The 21754-nt window shown below is 35.6% G+C and overlaps 1 protein-coding gene across 3 annotated transcripts in view; it reads left to right on the forward strand.

The window, feature by feature from the left end:
- Window positions 1–21754, forward strand: part of LOC143076153 (DNA replication ATP-dependent helicase/nuclease DNA2-like) — a 197584-nt gene that overhangs the window by 60192 nt on the left and 115638 nt on the right. For all 3 annotated transcript variants that reach the window (XM_076251829.1, XM_076251830.1, XM_076251831.1), the window contains 3 exons: window positions 376–435; window positions 11885–11927; window positions 16070–16159. In XM_076251829.1, the coding sequence (XP_076107944.1) occupies window positions 376–435; window positions 11885–11927; window positions 16070–16159 (193 nt within the window). The remainder of the gene's footprint in view (window positions 1–375; window positions 436–11884; window positions 11928–16069; window positions 16160–21754) is intronic.

Consider the following 21754-nt stretch of genomic DNA (forward strand, 5'->3'; position numbering starts at 1 on the left):
ATTGTTATGACTGGGTATTCTGCTCTTGATTTTGAAAATTTTCTGGCTTGTCATTCCATATCTAGAGTTATGGGACTTTTAACATAATTGACACTACTTGTATGCTTAAGGGAATCTTCATGCATAATTTTCTATGGAGCCATATTTTTTTGCTTCTGATTGGATGTCTTCTAAATGTTCCATTTTATTTTGAAACAATTTCAATATGTCTATTAAACATTTTATAAGAAATTTTCTTTTTGAAGCACCAAGTCCAGGCCCACATGAACCTACATTTAAATAAAATTTCTTTGTGACATTTGGAAGAGAAAGCTGGGCAAATCAAATATTACCAATGCATAGTTGTTGAATTTGTGAGAACCTTTTTTTTTGCAGAAAAGAAGATCTGAACATTACGAAAGTAACAGATATTGAAGAAAATATTTGGTGTCCAAGGTAAGCTTTGTCATAGCTTTTTGATGTTCCTAATCTCTTAAATTTACTCCAAAACAAAGGAAATTTTTTTAGGTGATGGACCTATAGATAAACTAGCACTTAAAGTTAGCAGCTATTATTACATGGCGTCTGTAGTCTGTAAATAATGTAAGATTTTTACTCTGACAACTTGGTAGGTTACGAATTCCTGAAATTATAGCCAGGTTGAATAAAAAAAAGATGATGTAGGAATAGAGACCATATTGATATAAGTTCTTATTAAAAAAATTTGGAAATTGTTTCATCTTTCGAATTTCCCTATACTTAGAAAATAATTTTATTCATGGGTATTAATTTTGTTGTTTGAGCAAAAGTTACATGTTTGTGGGTTCTAAAATTCATTGATTTTTTGTTTTTATTTCACCTGTGTGGCATAGGGATTACTATCGAATCATAAGTTTTTCCCCCGTTTCATAAGCTATCCTTAGTAGAATTTTATTGTAATTTTTATCTCAAACTTACGAGTGTTAACAGGCAGTCGTAAGTCAAATAGTAGTGATTTAACCTGTTGATATTTTGTTGAAATCAACATAACATTATCGTACAGTTCTGTTTAATGAACAGAATATAGTATCATTGTTAGTTTGCATCAATCATAGTGGAAGATATTAGCAAGCAAAATGGAGGGAATTGTGCAAATGATGATACAAGTATAGAAATTAGCACAAAGCATCCTTATTATATACTTTTTAAGAAAAAACTGCTGGCCATAAAAAAAATCATTTTTTCAAGATAGCCACCACCTTTTCTAAAATGGCTGTTTTTTTCGGGTTTAAAAAATCTATTTTTCTGGAAAAAAATTTCTTTGACCTTCTTTTAGAATAAAATAATATCAGATTTGGTGGCTACCGTCTTTTCATGTGACATATATACTAGAACTGAATAATTTACATGTTCAGGGTTTGCGCATGTGCGAAAATGTCACAAAAACATTTGAACTATTCATTATATACTTAGCGCTTTGGGATTTTTAATTAGGTTATGAAACTTTTGATACCACTTTTTAAGGTTATGATACATATGCGTTTAACAATTTCGCGCATGCGCAGATTATTTATAGACAAAAAAAGAGATTTGCACGCACTATAAGAGCACAATGATGTAAATCGTAGTTCATCTTACGGATGAGGATTTGGATTTTGTAAACATATCTTTGTCATCATTTCATTCCTCTAAACATCTAGGATCTTCTGTTCAAGTTCGTATTACTTTTATGATGCCACTGTTTGAAAACATGTCTTTTCAGGTGTAATGATCAAGCATTCATTGAATAAGGTGAAAAAGGTGGTTAATTTTCTAAATCCCGGGCAACCATAATCATAGCTGCATATTAACCACCTTGGTATTGGTTAAGCAATTTCAGTGCGAATGGCCAGATTTGTACGGAGAAGATAAGTTTATCGTCATGTTTGGTGGATTGTACATTACAATGACTTGTTTTAAAAGTCTGAGTAAAATATTGCGTGATAGTGGATGGATATGTGCCCTCACAGGAGCCGATATTGCAACACCTAGAATGGCGATTCTTTTCATATATGTTCAAATGTAATAAGAACTAAACACGCACATCGATGACAGCATGTGTGTTGATTGAATTGATAATGCCAGCTTATAAACAAGTAAACGCAGAACATATAACCCATGACTCTGTGACGTTTAAGTATTTGATCAACTGGTGTAAGGAAAGAGAGTCTTCTCGACCACAGTTTAATTTCTGGCGTTCAATTATGAATTAAGAATTTCTTGTGCTTTCGGTACTACGCCCATTTCACAAGTCATATATCGTACTTTACAAACAGTCCATACTAAGCAGGATACGTATTTTGTTTGTCTTGATCATGTTGATTATTCTCGATGGTTACCGATTGCGATCCATTTCCGAGGTATGGCATCCCATCACGAACATCACCCACAGGTGGCAATGGAATTTGCAAGTGGTCATTTTACTTTGCGTAAGACCAGATAGTTGTTTTCTTATATCACAACTGATCAGGCACAAAAACAGAATAATACAATTGTGAAGGGCGATGTTGGTGCCATACGTTTAACCAAATATCCCTTTAGGACGATGGATGATAGCTGGACCAGAAGTCAGTAGACTGGTAGATGAATATTAAAGATCTAGTCGTTTGAGTCATTCTTTAACAGATAAACGACATGATACACAAAAGTATTTCTTCAAAAAGCTTCAAAGGCTTTCCAAAGTGATGAACAAGTTTGGAAATTCATTTCTAGAAGAGTCGTCAGATTTATACACAATTGGCTCATTTATGGAAGTTTTGGATTCGGAAGCTTGTAAGATATGTATATAAACTCCAAGATATTGGGTCCAAACAATACGGATATCTTTTGAAGCAAATGCAAAACGAAAGAGAATATACTTTTTATAACCAGATATAAAGAACAATTCCTTATAAAAGGCGTAAAATGAAACTGGAAACGTCTTTGTCAAAAACAAAGCTGGAGAACCTGAAAAGTAATTGCGATCTCTTTATTTTAATTTAATTTCTTGTCAAAGTAGACAGTTTGACTTTGAAGATTTCGTTAGCCATGAACACAAAAATGCTCCCCCGTCTTTGTCTCAGAATGTCACTTTAAACAGTGGTATAAAATCACAGCAAGGAGGTATACTTGAAATATTTTGCAATTTCCCATTAACTGATCCAAATTCTGACGCATATGTCGTTGGTGGAGCAGCAATGGTTTATTCGAGGCCACCATTTGGGGAACAAATATCTGATGATTATGCAAATGATGTCATACTGCCTTATAGCTTAAAATCTTGCAACGATAGGTATCCAAGAGTAGACATTGTATTTGATGTTTATTAAATGAATGATTTAAAGGATTGGACGAGAAAAAGTCAAAGTATTGGTGCTAAACGGAAAGTTGGTTGTACTGATAACACGCCAAGTTTTCTCTGTGAAGATGACAACAAAACGGATTTGTTCAAGTTTCTTGCCGACATAATTTTTTAGTGATTTATAAAAATGCTTATGTTACTCAAGGTAAAAATATTCTTTGCCATTTCAATACGGATAATTCCCAGCTATCCCCTTACCATGAAGAAACAGATACACGAATGATTATTCATGATAAGCATGCTGCTAAAAATGATTGTTAAAAGTAGAACTAACACTGATGTAGTAGTATTTCAAATTGCAGCACTCGCAAGATAAGGTGTGGACAAATTGTAAATAGGTTTTTGAAAGAATATAGGCTTTCTATGGCTTCCTCTACATGTAATAGCAAATTCATTTGGTCCTCGTGTAGCTGCTCTTCTTTTCGGCCATGCATTTAATGGGTGTGACACTGTGTCGGCATTTCATGGTAACGTGAAGAGGTCAACTTGGCACACATAGAAGTATTCCCTGATGTAACAGACTTTTTTTACCCCGCTTTTGTTTTTATTACATTAAATACCTCACCTTCATAAATTTAGATATCAGTCCACTCGCTGCATTATTCAACCGGAAACCAGCCAGAAAAAGAACCATGACCCCGTGACAACCTCTCCCACCTGACACCTGTGCTTCCTAAACCTTCATCATTTTTTCCGGTTCAACAACGCATGCTGCACGCTTTTGTGGAGGAGGAAAAAGTATATTTTTTGCAAACAAGTGGTTTATTATAAGTATATTTAGATAATTTATTATCATTTTATCTGAATATTATGGATAAAATTCCAGCTTCGGCTACCCAAGAGGTAAGTGACAGTCAATTACACACTTCCAACAGTAATTTGTTGTCCCCTTGGCGTTCGGCCACCCATTCTGATGACTTTTGGGATAGAAGTTTGGAATTTCCAGGTGTTTCAGGTGTTGGTATGGAACAGGACTCAGAACCTGTTCCTGTCAGGACTTTGCCCTTCACTCCCGGTGCCAGTCAGTTGAGGCTATCTAGGCCTAGCAGGGTATCACATACCGTTATTAGGCCTGCACAGATACCAACGTCTCCTGTGTCTTGCACGACAAGCAGGCAGGAGACTCTACCAGCTGGCATCAGGAGTGACCCCTTTTCCAGGACTAGGTGGCCCATGAATTTTGCCTACCCTCCCATGCCTATGGGTATGCCCAACTTGCCGCCTTATCCCCAGCCCTTTGACCCGTATTTGGCTCAATCAGTTTGGTCTGGTCAGGGGTTTGGTGGTAGACCCTCTTCAGAGTCATCCTCTTTTAAGGATGAGATGAGGAGTCTTACCACGTCCATACACAAGATTCAAGCTACTGTGAATGCTAAGTTTATGGAGTTTGGTAACAGGCTTGATCTGATGGAGTCTAGGGGTCTGTCTCAGGATCCTGTACAGGACCCTCCCAGACCTCCTAGACAGTTGTTGGAAGACGACTCGGTGTCTTTGGCTCCTAGAAGTCAGGAGGGTAACTTTTTGGATGACCAAGGTGGTATTTCAGATGTTGACAGTGTAGTAAGCACAGAGGGAGATGCTTTCATTCCTAAGGAGCCTTCTTCATGCAATTCTGATTGCCTTAGGAGTCTGGTCTACTCGATTCGCAGGGATATGTCAGATATGCCCATGTCGTCTCCACCTAGGGTTTCTTCTACTCCTTCGGATTTCATGGCTTGCTCAGGTATAGTCAAGCCAGAGTCTAAGGGGTATTATTCTTTTCCAGAGTCGGGGCATTTTACAACTGCTTTGTCTTTTGTAAACTCTTCTCTGGCTGAGAATCTTGCTATCACTAGCAAAACTGGTGGTAGTAAGTTCTCTGGTTTCGGACCTGCCTCTTACCCAGGGAGATGTAGATCTAAGGACTTTGAGATCCATGGATCTTTCTTGGGTATGTCGGCTCCTAATTGTGACAGGGCTTTTTCTAGTTTACTTGGTTCGAAACCTTTGGATGGCCTCAGACTTTCTCAAGCTTCTTATGTCAAGTCAGAGAATAATCTGAGGTGTTTGACTTTTGTCCTTGAGACAGCTGAGCACTTTTTGTCAGCAGCTGGGTCTCTGTTAAAGGACAAAGGGGAGGAATTTTCAGACTTGAGGTCTATGCTGCTTCAGGTAGACAAGAGTCTTGGAATGTCTCAATTCCTTCTTCTTGGTACTGTGGCCAACTTAACTCTTGCTAAGAGACAGGAGATTCTTGATAAATCAACTGTCTCTGAAGCGCTTCAGCAGAGACTTGTCAGTTCTCCTTTGTCTAAGGACAAGTTGTTCTCTGTTTCCTTAGAGCAGTTACAGGAGGAGTTGAATAAGTCCCCTCCTGTGGTCAAGGTGGATGTGAAGGTCACTGATGGGAAAAGATTTGTCAAGACCACTCAGGTTAACAATCCTTTTTCTTCTCATCAACCCAAGGCTTCTACCTCTTCTTCTTCGAATTCACAGCCTACGAAGAGACCAGCTTTTTCTCGTCCCAACTATTCTAGTGGGAAGAAAACTAAAGTTGTTAAGGTAAAGAAGCAGGGTAAGTGATGTGTTGTCCCCTCCATTGAATCGTTCCCCACTGGAAGAGGAAAACTATACTTCTCCTCTTCCTCTTCTTCCAGTGGGGGGCAGGCTGTCCCACTTTCTAGATCAATGGGCTCTGATAACTTCAGACAAGTGGGTACTTTCCATTTTACGGAGGGGATTGGAACTTCAGTTTCTGGAACAGTCTCCTCTTTCTCCTGTTCCAATCAATCTGTCAGTGACAAAGGATTCTCAAAAGAATCAGTTGTTACAAGACGAAGTGAACATTCTTATACAGAAGGGTGTGTTGGAGGAGGTCAATCCTCCTTTTCATCTAGGGTTTTATTCCCGGCTGTTCTTGGTTCCCAAGAAGAACGGGAAAATGTGACCAGTTCTAGATCTTTCTGTTCTCAATCAGTATCTAGTGGTCCCACATTTCAAAATGGAGACCAACAGGTCTATCAGGTCGACTATTCATCTAGGAACTTGGACAACCTCTCTAGATTTGATGGATGCCTATTTTCACATCCCAATTTCTCACAAGATTCGTCATTTCCTGAGATTGGTTTGGGCAGACAAGGTTTACAGTTTCAAGGCTATGCCTTTTGGCCTGGCTATTGCACCCCTAGTTTTTACCAGGATTTTTCAGACGGTGGTGTCTTATCTTCATACTCAGGCAGTACTCATTCACTCCTACCTAGACGATTCTCTTATCAAGAATCATTGCTGATCTCTTTTGGAGGAACACACCAATTTGTCTATCCTTTTACTCCTGAGACTGAGATAATTCCCAGTCAGAGTTTCAATTTCCTGGGAGAACTTTTTCGGACAGATTTGGGTCTAGTGCTTCCTCCAGAAGAGAAGGTAGTCAAGGTACGTCAGTTAGTCAATGCTCTGACTCAGTTTTCATCTGTCCCAGCTTGTCAATTGCTTCAGCTGGTGGGTTTCTTGATTTCGGTCATGGACGTCATTCCACTAGGACGTCTACATATTCGTCCAATCCAGTGGTATCTGTCGGAGTTTTGGCACCCAATTTCTCAGTTGTTCCAATTCTTCCTCGGTTGTTACCTCATCTTCAATGGTGGCTTCAGGAAAAACATCTTCGGAAGGGAGTTTTGTTGGATCCTCCAGACCCCAGCCTAACTCTGTTCACAGATGCGAGTTTGATGGGTTGGGGAGGTTATCTGGAGGGCAGGACAGCATCAGGCCTTTGGTCAGGTGCTCAGTTGGAGGAACACATCAATCTGCTAGAGATGAGAGCTGTGTTCCTTTCTCTCCGTCAGTTTCAGGCTGTGGTTCAGGGTCAGTCACTACTGGTTGCCACGGACAACTCCACAGTAGTGGCTTATCTTCAGAATCAAGGAGGGACCCATTCCTTTTCTCTGTATCATCTGAGCAAGGAAATTCTTCTTCTGTGTCACAGTCTCGATATAATTCTGTCAGTGAGACATGTTCCAGGCAGTCAAAATCTTCTGGCGGATGCTCTCTCCCGGTCCCGTGTTCCAGTGAACACAGAATGGGAAATTCATCCGTCAGTGTTTCAGGAGATCATTCTTTGTTGGGATCGTCCTCATATAGATCTTTTTGCCACCAGTCTGAATCACAAGTTGGAGACTTACGTTTCTCCCATTCCAGACGAGAAAGCCTGGGCAGTAGATGCTATGACCCTATCTTGGAAGGGAATGTTCAGTTACATGTTCCCTCCTTTTCGTCTTCTTCCAAAGATCTTGCACAAGATTCAGAGGGATCTTTGCAAGACCATTCTTATTGCTCCGGCTTGGCCACGACAGTCTTGGTTCCCAGAACTACTACTTCTGTGTTGTGCGAAGCCTCTTCGTCTTCCTCTAAGAGAAGATCTTCTGTCTCAATTCAAAGGAAGAAAACTGCATCAGGGTCTAGAGAATCTCCATCTGCACGCTTGGTTACTGTCAGGAATTCCCTCAGAAAGGGAGGCTTTTCTGAGGGAGCAACCAAGCGTATCTCAGGATCAGTCAGACAATCTACAGGAGCAGTGTATGACTCCAAATGGTCAATTTTCTGTACTTGGTGTCTGTCGAAACAGATTGATCCTATCACAGTTACTGTCCAACAGTTAGCGGATTTTTTCCTTCATCTTTTTGAAGAAAAGGGTTATTCTCCTTCTACTATAAAGGGATATAGACATACATGTGATGGACTGTGAAACTCAGATCAGGAGATTTGGAAATTTTGGTCAGGAGATTAGGACTCAGATCAGGAGGTTTTTTATCGACATAAATTTTGTCGTAAATGTAACCATATGATGTAGAAATTGTGTTTTTCTTCAAATGTCCATCAAATTGTAATATGTTTATAGTACCCTTATTGCCTTTCTATTTGAATGAAATAAAATATTAAGAAGAATATTTAGAAGAATCTGTTTCTTGTTTTGTTTTGTTTTTGATAAATGATTGTTCACTGCTTGCAAATAAATCATTATATTTATTTATCTTATCTGTATAGATTTGTATTCATAACTCCATCTCCTTATCATTGGTAACTGTATAGACAAATAATGCTCTACATGTATATTTGCAACATCATAAATTAATTAAAAAAACAATAGTACTGCATGGCTTTTAAGCATTATGAAAGTCATATTTCTAGAAAACTTATAAAGACTTAAACAGTGTAAATGTTTTGCTCTCTAGCTAAAACAATAAAATCTTATATATACTATCCCAAGGTCTTAATAGGAAGTAAACTAACTAGGATTTTTATTCAGTCTGTAAATGTACATATTGTATATTCCAAACACATACCTAACAGACAGATTTACCATATAAACTTCAATTTAATCCTTGAAAGGAAGTCTAGATTGCTAAAATAATTTATAAATTTATATTTTTTTATTTGTCCCAAAACATTTAAATTCATTTAATTACCATCCTTTTATGATTATTTGATTAAAATATTAATCATTTATAGTCTTTTTACAATTTACATTTTTAAAAGCAAAATAACTGAAAACAGGATAAAACAAAGGGAAGTAACAAAAATGTATTTCAATTATTTCCAATGCTCAAAGCTTTTATGAAACAACGGCAGTTAGCCAGAGGTAAACATCGTTGATTACCAGTATGTTTGACACCCAAGCTGTCAAGTGAAGCCATATAATTATACGTCTTCTTTGATTTACAGGTAAAATTTAACACAGGTGTCAATTACACCCGTACAGTAGTAAGAAATGATTAAATATGACGTCCGAAAATTTTCATTCATGAAATATTTCATACACGGGAGTTTTTTCTCCTTAACGGGAGGGCGGGAGGAGACCCCTGAAAACGGGATTATTGTACTCCCGTCGGGAGGTTCACGTGTATGTATAGATCTGCCATAGCCAGAACAATATCACTTTCAGGAGGCTCTGATTTTGGTGACAATGTGTTTTTGTCTTTGTTGATAAAAAACTTTTGCCTTAATAGACAATCTAATTAAAATTAAATCCTTTAATTGCTCCTGTTCTGATATGTCGTGCATCAAGGATCCCTTGATGCGCGACATATCACAACAGGAGCAATTAAAGGATTTAATTTTAATTAGATTGCCTTAATAGACCTCGTCAAAGGCGTTTGGTTCCTTCTTGGGACTTAGGTTTAGTTTTGAAGGTTCTTCAGTTTCCACCTTTTGAACCTTTACATTCAGCCCCCTTGAAATTTTTATCTTATAAATGTTGTTTTCTGATAGCTTTGGCTACGGGTCGCAGAAGGAGTGAGATTCATGCCTTGTCAATTTCTGAGTCTTGTCTCCGCTTTGCGGCTGATAAGTCTTCAGTTACTCTTCTCACTGATCCATCTTTTTTAGCAAAGAACCAGTTACCTGATAAAGGTTCTGGTTTAATTACTATTCCTGCGTTACCTCCCACGGCGGATAATCAGGTTTTGTGTCCAGTGAGAGCCTTGCTTGTTTACCTAGCTTCTTCAGCTAAATTAAGATCTGCTGGTTCTTCTAGGTTGTTCATTCCTATTAAAAAAGGAATTTCTGACATTTCTGCTAAAACCATTTCTACCTGGATTTGCAATACTGTCATTTTGGCTTATAAGTCTGCTTCTTCTGAAGTTTTAGTTAAACATCAAGTTAAAGCACATGAAGTTAAAGGTTTAGCCTCTTCTTGGAACATTTTTAATTCCTCCTCTATGTCGGAAATCATGTCAGCTGGTTTTTGGAGGTCTGATAGTGCCTTTTATAACCATTATTTACGTTCCATGCCTCTTCATTGTGACAACCTCTATTCTTTAGGGCCTTTAGTTGCTGCTCAACATGTTGTTTTTCCTCCTCCTAGTGATGGGGATTCAGCGCTTCGTTAAATTCTGTTATCTAAATTTATGGAGGTGAGGTATTTAATGTAATAAAAATCAAATTTTTAGAATTAAAATTTAGTTTTGTAAATTAAATACTCACCTTCATAAATCAGAGGTCCCTCCCCCCTCCCCTTCATCCCCTTAGTGCCTAGCATTTTAAGGAATAAATGATGAAGGTTTAGGAAGCACAGGTGTCAGGTGGGAGAGGTTGTCACGGAGTCATGGTTCTTTTTCTGGCTGGTTTCCGGTTGAATAATGCAGCGAGTGGACTGATATCTAAATTTATGAAGGTGAGTATTTAATTTACAAAACTAAATTTTAATTCTGAAAATTTGATATTTAAACACAGACACAGACATTGACAACATAGAAGCATTTGTTTGCACCATGTATTGCAAACTCAACATTTGCTGTAAAGGAGACACGATTTGAATCGTTTGCAAGGAAGTAGTGGCTTTATGATGCTATTCTGCCTACTAGAGGTTCTCATCCGGATCACATCAAAAGAGAAGCATATCAAGTGAACATGTTTGGGCTCATCCGGATTTATGCATTCGACAATGAAAGTTGGAAACCAAAATGAATTTCTTTGGCTGCCGTGGCATCCTCGTGTCAGGATTTTTTTAACATGCAAATGCAAGAAACAAAGCTGTGTGGGTAACTGTAAATGCTACCGTTCTGGTCTTCCTTGTACAGGTGTGTGTATTGGTCACTGTCAGATAGTTATAAGATAGTCAATCTGTATTTATGCATTTGAACCCGACAAAGATTGTGATATCTCTTGTTAAGTTGATAGAAATGATAAAATTGACATGTTACCCGTTGTTGCTGCCATTTCGGAACCGGAAGTCACTTTTTTCTTTGTGTATGTATTGTTTTATCGCACTTTACAAACTTTAGTTGAAGTTTTATCAAAACTTACATTGGATTATACATATAAAACAGCTGTAAAAGGATTTACGAAATGTAGCCAATTGGATATGACGCCATTTCCAAATGGGCGGTGGCCATTTTGAAAAAATGATAAAAATTTGATGGCCAGCAGCGGATTTTTTTTAATTATCATTTAGTCAACCTATATACCAAATTTCATGCTTGTATCACGATTTGCACAATTATGTTCATAATATCTCCCACTATCATAAGTAACTGAAGTTTTAAAATCCTGAAATAATCATCAATTTACCATTCCAACATTTGAGTTAATTTTAAATGAAATAAAAGGAGCACCTTAAGCTTGCTTCCAAAATTCCGAAATCTTTCACCATAAAAACTTAGAATTTAATAAAAATGGATTGAAGTAGCACAGCACTAGGGACATCTGCTTTTAATTAAGGGGGGTTGGTATGTTTTGCGCCTGTCCCAAGTCAGGAGCCTCTGGCCTTTGCTAGTCTTGTATTATTTTAATTTTAGTTTCTTGTGTACAATTTGGAAATTAGTATGGCGTTCTTTAACACTGGACTAGTATATATTTGTTTAGGGGCCAGCTGAAGGACGCCTCCGGGTGCGGGAATTTCTCGCTACATTGAAGACCTGTTGGTGACCCTCTGCTGTTGTTTTTTATTTGGTCGGGTTTTTGTCTCTTTGACACATTCCCCATTTCCATTCTCAATTTTATTAAAACCTTGATCTGAAAAATTCCAATGTAAAATTCAATCATGATCAGTAAAGCAATTTTGTTTAATTTTAGATATGGTGTGAAAGGAAAGATAGATTTAACGGTAGAAATACAGGCAAGTAATCTATAGTACATAATAAAATCTAGCCTGTAGAATTTGTATTTTAGCACCCTTCAAAAGGAGGGGCAAGTGTGATACTGTTTTCCAATTTCCTTATGTCTTTGTGACTGTATTTTCTTATAACATTTTTCTTGCATTTTTCTCAGCTTCTAAAAGTTAGACCCAGCTTATTTATGACAGGTTTTCAGTTTTCAGCAACGTCAACAATGTATTATTTATATAGATTAGACCGTTGGTTTTCCCGTTTGAATGGTTTTACACTAGTAATGTTGGGGCCCTTTATAGCTTGTTGTTCGGTGTGAGCTAAGGCTCCGTGTTGAAGGCCGTACTTTAACCTATAATGGTTTACTTTTTAAATTGTTATTTGTATGGAGAATTGTCTCATTGGCACTCACACCACATCTTCCTATATCTATTAGTTTGTGATTAGGTCTAGTTTATGGTGAACCAATTCTTGTAAGTCAAAGATATTTGGTATGCAGTTGTATTAGTTTTGGCACATCTCATTTCCATGGAGATTATCTGGCCACGCCCCATCAGTCATGATCAATTGACTTTGAAACTTTTGCTTAGTTTTCATATATTTGTTTGTGATTAGGTCAGTTTATGGCGAACCACTAGTGGTGAGTTAATGATAATTGGTATTCAGTTGTATAAGCATTTGCATATATCTCATTTACATGGAGATTATTTGGCCCTGCCCCCTCAGTTATGGTCAATTGACTTTGAAATTTTTGCTTAGTTTTCATGTACAATGTATTTGTTTGTGATTAGGTCAGTTTATGGGGTCAAATGGTATTTGGTATGCAGTTGTATGAGCATTGTCACATCTCATTTCCATGGAGATTTTTTAGCCATGTACCTTCAGTTATGGTTCATTTAGTTTTTATGCCTCATTTATGTTTCCTGGTCTGTGGGTCCGTTTGTCTGTTTGTCAGTCCATTTGTCCGTCCGTCTGTCCAGCTTCAGTTAGTTTTGGTCAAGGTAGTTTTTAATGAAGTTGAAGTCCAATTAACTTGAAACTGATTACACACGTTGCCTATGATTTCACAGTCCACTGAACACAAAAAAATGATAGAGCGGGTCATCAGTTTACTATGGGACACATTCTTATTTCTCATTCTTGAAGATATAACTGGTTATTGTAAGAAAGAAGATGTGGTATGACTGCCAATGAGACAATTCTCAACAAGAGACCAAATAACACTGAAACTATAGGCAAGGGTTAGGAAAGTGTCATATTTGCCAGTCATGTCCTAAGATGAAAGCTATTTGTCCTAAACATTTAGTACAAAAGTTGTTTTTTTACAAATCATCAACTCTGATTTAAAAATTAAACCTTTATTGATGTAGGAAAAGTAAGTTTTCCTGAGTAACACATGTGCTCTATTTACTATGTCATACGCATGCGTGAAATTGTCTTTAGCCAAAATAATATTATTAATAGTAAAATGGTTTCATGCTATTATCTTTTATATTCAAACGCTTTTAAAGGTAATAAAATTTTAAAGACGGCGATTTCCTGTGAATTTGATAATCCGGAATTATTCATACTTTAATTTTTTTGCAAAACGTCCGGTTTTAATTTCATCAAATAGAAAGAAATGTTAGCAATGTCTAAGAAAATTTTTTTCAGTCATTAAAATCATTTCAATTTAAAACTGTCAATAGCTGTTGCCTTCCCTAAACTGTTCTTGAAGGTAATGGTAAGACATTAACTTAGTAAATGCGATGAAAAACAGCAATACAAGTTTGTTGATGCTATGAATCTAGTCAAGTTGACATCAATATCAACAATTCAAAAAGGGGAACCAACTTTTCAATCATCTCAAAATGACTGAAATTGTGTGGAAAAATTTACTGATCCTTGACTATAGGTCACCTTAAGGAAGAGTTATACCCCTTGGAAATATTTAAATTATGAAAAAAGTTAGTGCTCTCACTGGTACAATTCTTGTCAGATTTTGAAAAAAAATATACTATAGGTAAATTAATAACAGCAATATCTCGAACAAGTTTTACAGTTGTGGACGATTTCTGCTTTTTAGCTCACCTGGCCAGAAAGGTCAAATGAGATTTTCTCATCACTTTTCATCTGTCTTCGTCCGTCGTACACAAATCTTCTCTGAAACTACTGGACTAAATTTAACCAAACTTAGCCACAATCATCATTGGGGTATCTAATTTAAAAAATTGTGTCCGATATCTAGGCCCAACAACCAAGATGGCCACCATGGCTAAAAATAGAACATAGGGATAAAATGTAGACTTTGGCTTAAATCTCTGAAACCAAAGCATGAAGAGCAAATCTCTGTGGTGTAGTGGTTAGTACATCAGACTTCTAACTCAAAGGTTCCTGGTTCGATTCCTGTCTGGGATGAAAAATTCAGGGACTGAACTTTCGGCGCTCCTTTGACACCATTTGCGAGTATGGTCTTGAGGAAACGATGATAGTCCGTCGGAAGGGGACGTTAAATGGCTGACCCGTGTTAAGAGAGAGCCATATCTCTTGCACGTTAAAGACACCCTTGTAGATTTTGAAAAAGAGCAGGCTAATGCCTCTACAAGGCAGCACTCGCACCTGCAAAGTGGAAAGGGATTAATATAAGTTGCAAAACTTGTTTCCCAATCCACTATAATTAAATACGTTTAAACTAAGAGCAAATCTGACAATGGAGAAAATTGTTTATTAAGTCAAAATCTACCTGCCATGAAATGTTCAGAGAAATCGGACAACAAGTTGTTGCATGAAACTTTGGTGAATGGTTTCTATCTATTGACGTGAACTCTGTTTCCTTTTTTATAAATTTTAGATTTTACGTTTTTGAGTTATAGGGTTTTATTCATTAAAAAAAGGGGGATTTTTCAGTTTTCCATCAATAACTCAAGAATCCTTTAACCAACTTGCAAGAAATTGTGGTGAATTATTTTTATCTATTCACATGATATATATATAGGAAGATGTGGTGTGAGTTAGCTCCCTTTTGTTTTTTATAAATTTTTGATTTTTCGTTTCTGAGTTATGGGGTTTTATTCATAAAAAAAATGGTGATTTTCCAGTTTTCAGACAGAAACTCAAAAATACTTTTAGCAGTTCTTATGAAACTTTGGTGAATTGTTTATATTTACTGATGTAAGCTCCCTTTAGAATTTTATAAACTTTAGATTTTACATTTCTGAGTTATGGGGTTTTATTCATTAAAAAAGGTGTTTTTTGTCCAGTTTTCAGACAATAACTTCAAAATGCTGTCATGAAACTTGGTGAATTGTTTATATCTATTGATGTAAGCTCCCTTTTGATTTCATAAATTTCTAATATGATATTGAGAATTAATTGAACCTTATTTGTTTATAATCTGACAACAGATTTACTAAGTATTGCACAATATCAATTCAATTCATATAACCAATTTCAAATTCTTTGACTGCATTTATTCAGAAACCTATAATATTTCAAATATTTGATTTGCAGTTTTTGGTTATCTAGAATATTATTAATATTTAGTGTTCAGCAAAGTAAGATATACACGAAAAGATAATGTGACAACAGTTGTCCCCTTATTATTTCCCTTTAAAATAAAATTTAACAATTTTTCTTTTTTTTGTAATCATTTGCAAAAGTCTTCTGAAACAACTGAGATAAATTTAACAAAACTTGGCCACAATCAGCATTATTTTATCTTCATAAAAATGGGTCTGATGACCCAGCCTGCCAACCAACATGGAAGGCATGGCAGGCATGGCTAAAAATAGAACTTAGGGGGAAAATGCAGTTTTTGACTTATATCTCTGAAACCAAAGGAAAAGTATAATGGTTGCATTATTTCATGCATCAATTGTAGATAAAATTTCAGGTGAGTGAAACAGGCTTCTTGGAGCCTGTAGTTAAAAAGAGTTATGCCCCTTGGAAATGTAAAATAAGTGCAAGGGGGAAAGAGTTACACCCCTGAGAAATATAAAATAAGTGCAAAGGGGAGCTCAATTAATTTTAACAATATGAGCCCCAAGATTTAGAGAAAAAAATATAAAATATAAAAAATTATTGTATTGGTATACCAGTGTAATTAATAGATATATGCATGAATTTATTTTGTAGGAACTAGATTTAAGGTACTTCACTACCTTTATAATTTCAGATAAAGAATAAAGAAAGATATGAAAAGTGTATTGTGCCATTAGAATTAAAGACTGGTAGACCTTCCTTTTCTATGGAACATAAAGGCCAGGTTTGTGAGAATATAATCCAGTGATTACTATAGAGATATTGTTCATATCATTTCAGTTTTATGAGAAAGGAGTAAACATTTGTATAGGACCTGAAAATTTCTTTAAAGTCATTAAAATTTATCTTAATTTATCAAAATTTGAACAGTCAGTTTCATACTAAAAAAATTAAAAGTTGAATTTCCTCTGCATCTTCCATGTACTCAATTTAATATTCTATTTTTTCAGACGAAATGAGGATTTGTAAATTTTCAAAGAAACATTTATTGAGTATCAAATTAGTTTGTCTTTTTAAATAAGTATTAAATCACAGAAATTTCAAAACAAGGTTTGTCTGCTAAGTACTATAGTAAATTTAAAGAGAATTCTTGTTTGCTTAGAGTGGGAATGATGTTTCTAACTAAAGAATGTGAATGACAAGTCTTGTAAAGGACAGCTACACCTTGCATATTGAAATTCGACTCCTACGATCTGTCGTTTTGATGCAAATCATCGACATTTTCTTGCACTGCACTGAATAATGTACAACTAAAATATATCAGGTGAACTTAAAACATTTATAAATACAGCCCCTTTACAATTTTATTTTCTAAATATACCGGTATGTTCCCACAAGGGTGACTGGGGAAACGAAATATGGTCACTTGGTTTTCTCCTGACCGGTAGTAAAACGCTTGCCAAAGTGGGGAGTCCGTTTGGCTATGCGGGATGTTTAAAGTTTTCAGTCACGTCTGGTCAGAATGGGGACGTTAAATTTGATGCCTCCTGTAAAGAGAGTGCCACGCTCTTTGCACGTGAAGAACCCTTGCAACAATCTTTGAGGGGTCCATAGGTTGCCTGTTGCCAGGCAAAATTTCTGTCTCTATCCAATATACCCTCATTTTCTAGTGACAGTCCAAAATTCCCTGACCATCATCCCAAATGGCCTCTATTATGACAAGAACTACCTATTGTATATATTGTTTACTTGTTCTGGTCCTGAACATGCATGACTATTTGCCACTGGACATTAAGCAACCAACTTATATCTGTTGACTGAAGCTACCTTTCAAAAATCAATCAATCAATAAATCAATCTAAATATATGTGAGACTTAAAATTGAACAAGGATTTAATAATATATATTTACTAAATAAATCCTAGGCCTTGACTTGAATTGATATCAAATTTGAATCCTTCATAATTATGAAAAAAATCTTTTTTTAGCTCATTCTTTCTGATGAAACTGTGAGCTTTTGCCATCATTTGGCATAGTCTGTCATCATCTGTCAGGTGTAAACTATTTCAAACATCTCCTCAGAAACACCTAAACCAATTCCAACTAAACTTGAACTGAATGATCCTTAGGGTATCTTCAATAAATTTTGTGTTTTATTTTCTGTAGCCATGGCTAAAAATAGAACATATATGGGGTAAAAAGCTGTTCTTATGGCCCATTTATGGACATTATGTTTTCTGGTCTGTGCGTCCGTCTGTCAGTTCGTTCGTTCATCGTACCAATTGTTCGTCCCGCTTCAGGTAACAGTTTTTGGTTGAGGTAGTTTTTATACGCCCGTCGAAGACGGAACATATTATGGTATACTGTTGTCTGTTCGTCCGTCCGTCGTCCACACTTCGGACAATTACTAAAAAAATGCTTCCACCAACTTTTATGAAACTTTGTTGAATTGTTTATATGTATTAACATAAGATCCTTTTCGATTTTTATAGATTACAGATTTTTCCATGTTAGGTGTCACACCACCAATAACTCCCTCCAATTTAGAACGTATGTGAAAGTAGGCCTACTCGGACAAAAAATAGTGCATTTGATGTCATTGTTTACTTAAACTAACCAACAATTTGGCAGAAATGAAACTTTTGGTGAAAGAAATATATTAAGACCATTTTGAGCTAAAATTTACTTGTTTATGAGTTTGCATTAAAAATTGAGGATTAATGCACTCCATAGTATACTAATTTAAGATTTCCAGAAAACCAGGGGTTATTTTTAGTGGTACCTCTATTCGGAAGACCTTTTCTTTTTTATGTGATTTTAAACATCTGTTGAAAATTGGCATGCAGAAAGCTGATACATGTACGATTCAGGATATACCTGCTTTCTATGAAGTTAAACTTAAGGTAAAATATTTAGAAAGCTGTGAAAATTGCAAAATTTGGTTGAACAGATAGGGACTTTTAATTGGTAGTATGACACCTGTTATGAAGCTTTATCTTTTAAAAAATGAGAATTTTCAAGTTTTCGGAAAATAACTCAAAAATGCTTCCATCAACTTGAATGAAACTTTGGGGAATTGCTTATATCTATTGACGTATGCTTCTTTTGGATTTTTATAAATTTCAGATTTTACGTTTCTGTGTTAATTAATTAAATCCCTGACGTTGCTTTGAGGCATCGCCTGACGTTGGCCTGACGGTGCTTCAACGCATCAAATCGCCTGACGTTGACCCAATGATGCTTTCAGGCATATTTTTTCGGTATTTTTAAAATGAGTTTTATGACGAAATGGCGGGGCGTATGAATGGTAAAATGGACGTAGTCAATGAGCCTATTTTGAAATTTGTTTAGTGTAATTGTACGGTTTAAAATTTTAAAAAAATACAGTTGAAACGTCATTCACAATGGGAGAATTAAATTGACGTCCTCCGTGGAGCAACTTATGTACAACGGCCGTTTATTTCCATTTTATACGTTTTGAAAGAGGCCTTCTCATGTGAAAAATTGGAAATGTTTATTCTGTGACCTCATTTGCGATCATTTGCATATCAATGCGGATATTCAGGGGTCATTTAATACAACATTTCATTGCCATTTTCAGATTCGGATGCGCTAACCTTATTGTTCCTTCGTTATTTCTTCATTTGTGCCTGTAAATGGCCACGACAAACATTTATTTAGTCTAAAAATGAGACCGCATGCAAGTCTCCATTTGTGTTTTGTTTTTCGATTCTATTTTATAAATATATTGACATTTGAAAACGGCCTTCAGTTGACCAATAAAAACGGGGATTCCGATCTTACGTCATAATGTCATGTGAGATGTCATGTGCTTGCAGTAAAAATAATGTGCATTTTTCGAAGTTATGAACACAAAATATACACCAGACTGGGAGAACATTTTTTTGTGAATGGAACAAGTTATTGAATCTTTCTAAATGTATCTCTTCAGACATTTAAGAATGTGCAAGTCTTTGAACTTATACTCCCAAGTTTGCAGACCACAATTTTTAAAAGTCCAGTCACACTCACAGCAGGATGGGTAAAAATAAATTATAAAATACACAAGCTAATAATACATGTGTATGTCCAGAATTTTTGCTTTGAATAAAATGGAAAAAGAGTTGATATTTTAACAGATTAAATTATAAAGATTGTAGTTAGCTGGTATTGCAAAGTACATGTTGACATGTAGCTATAGAGAAGAACAATAATTTAATGGTCTTCAATGTGAATGGAAAAGAACATGTTTACCTCCAGCTCCAGATTAATGACATATATATATATATTTTAATTTATACCTCAGGAATTATAGGGAACTATCTTATTAATGTCTTATTTATGGAAGGCTTTGGGGGGAAGCAAAACATTTTATTTTTTTAATTTATTGACTTAAACACCAACCTAATATACCCTAGGTACTAACTACAGGAAAGGAGTGATCTGAGAGACTGTACTTCTGAAATATTGAGTCTTTTCATTTTCAAACCATAGAAAATAATACTTCAAGTGACATATTATATGATGTTTCATAATGAAACAAATTAAGCAAATAAAATGTATAAAGGAAGACTATCAATTCAAATTTGAGACACCACAGATACTACAAAATTCTTATATTTCCAATAATTGGAAAACAAATTAACTGAGATATAAACCAGCTGAAGGGGGGATTTTCCAGTTTTCGGACAATCACTCATAAACACTTTCACAAAATTTTATGAAATTTTGGTGAATTGTTTATATCTATTGACTGAAGCTACCTTTCAAAAATTAAAAGTGAATTAACATTTATAGGTCACCATATGGCCTTCAACAATGAGCAAAGCATATACCGCACAGTCAGCTATAAAAGACCCTGAAATGACAAATTTAAAACAATTCAAATGAGAAAACTAACAGCCTAATTAATGAAAAAAAATAATCATTTAAAGCATAAAGACAAGCTAAAAGGACAACAGGCATATCATGCACTTATAGCGCAGCTCTTTATTGATGAAGTTGAAGTTCAATCAACTTTCTTACAAAGGGTAAAATATATTCATAGGGTGAAGTTTTATCAGCCCTGAAATTTTCAGATGAATCCAATTTCCCATTGTTGTGTTACTAAATAGGTAATTTTAAATAAATTTTGCAGTTTTTGGTTATCTAGAATATTATTAATTAAATGTTTAGCAAAGTAAGATCTACAAAAAAAGATAATGTGACAACAATTGTCAATTGACCCCTTAAAACGAGTTATTTTCCAACGGACAATTTTACACAATTTGCTTATCATGTTTTCTAACTTTAATCTTAAAAAATCTTAAAAAATCTTCTCCTCTGAAACTACTGAACAAAATCCAACCAAACTCAAGCTGAATGTCCTTAGGGTGTCATGAATAAAGTTGTGTTTTATTTTCTGTTTCATTAAAAAACAGCCATTGTGGCTTAAAATAGAACATGGGGTAAATGCAGTTTTCGCCTTATATCTCAAACACTAAAGCATTTAGAGCAAATATGAAGTTAGGTAAAAATGTTCATTAAGTCAATGTTGGGTTGCTGTCACTAAATGGTAATTTTACGGAAATTTTGCAGTTTTTGGTTATTATCTCGAATATCATTAATGATAAAGATAAAACTTCAAAAGCTGAAAATGGTTAGCTAAGTAAGATCTACAAATAAGTTTAATATGACAAAAAATGTCAACTGACCTTTTAAGGAGTTAATGCCCTTTAAAGACAATTTTTCTCAATTTGTTCATCTAGTTTGCTTACTTTAAAAAATCTTCTCCTTTGAAACTTCTGAATTTCAGCCAAACTTGGAATGAATGAACTTCAGGGTATCTAGTATAAATTTTGTATTTTATTGTCGAGCCTGCAACTTTTGTTGCAGAAAGCTCGACATAGGGATAATGATCCGGCGGCGGCGGCTACGGCGGCGGCGTTAGCTCACTTCTTAAAAGCTTTATATTTTAGAAGGTGGAAGACCTGGATGCTTCATACTTTGTATATAGATGCTTCATGTTACGAAGTTTCCGTCAGTCACATGTCCAATGTCCTTGACCTCATTTTCATGGTTCAGTGACCACTTGAAAAAAAAGTTCAAATTTTTTGTAATGTTGAATTCTCTCTTATTATAAGTAATAGGATAACTATATTTGATATGTGCGTACCTTGCAAGGTCCTCGTGTCTGTCAGACAGTTTTCACTTGACCTCCACCTCATTTCATGGATCAGTGAACAAGGTTAAGTTTTGGTGGTCAAGTCCATATCTCAGATACTATAAGCAGTAGGGCTAGTATATTCGGTGTATGGAAGGACTGTAAGGTGTACATGTCCAACTGGCAGGTGTCATCTGACCTTGACCTCATTTTCATGGTTCAGTGGTTATAGTTAAA

This window comes from Mytilus galloprovincialis, chromosome 5 (assembly GCF_965363235.1).
Source record: "Mytilus galloprovincialis chromosome 5, xbMytGall1.hap1.1, whole genome shotgun sequence".
In the NCBI taxonomy this organism is placed as follows: Eukaryota; Metazoa; Mollusca; class Bivalvia; order Mytilida; family Mytilidae; genus Mytilus; species Mytilus galloprovincialis.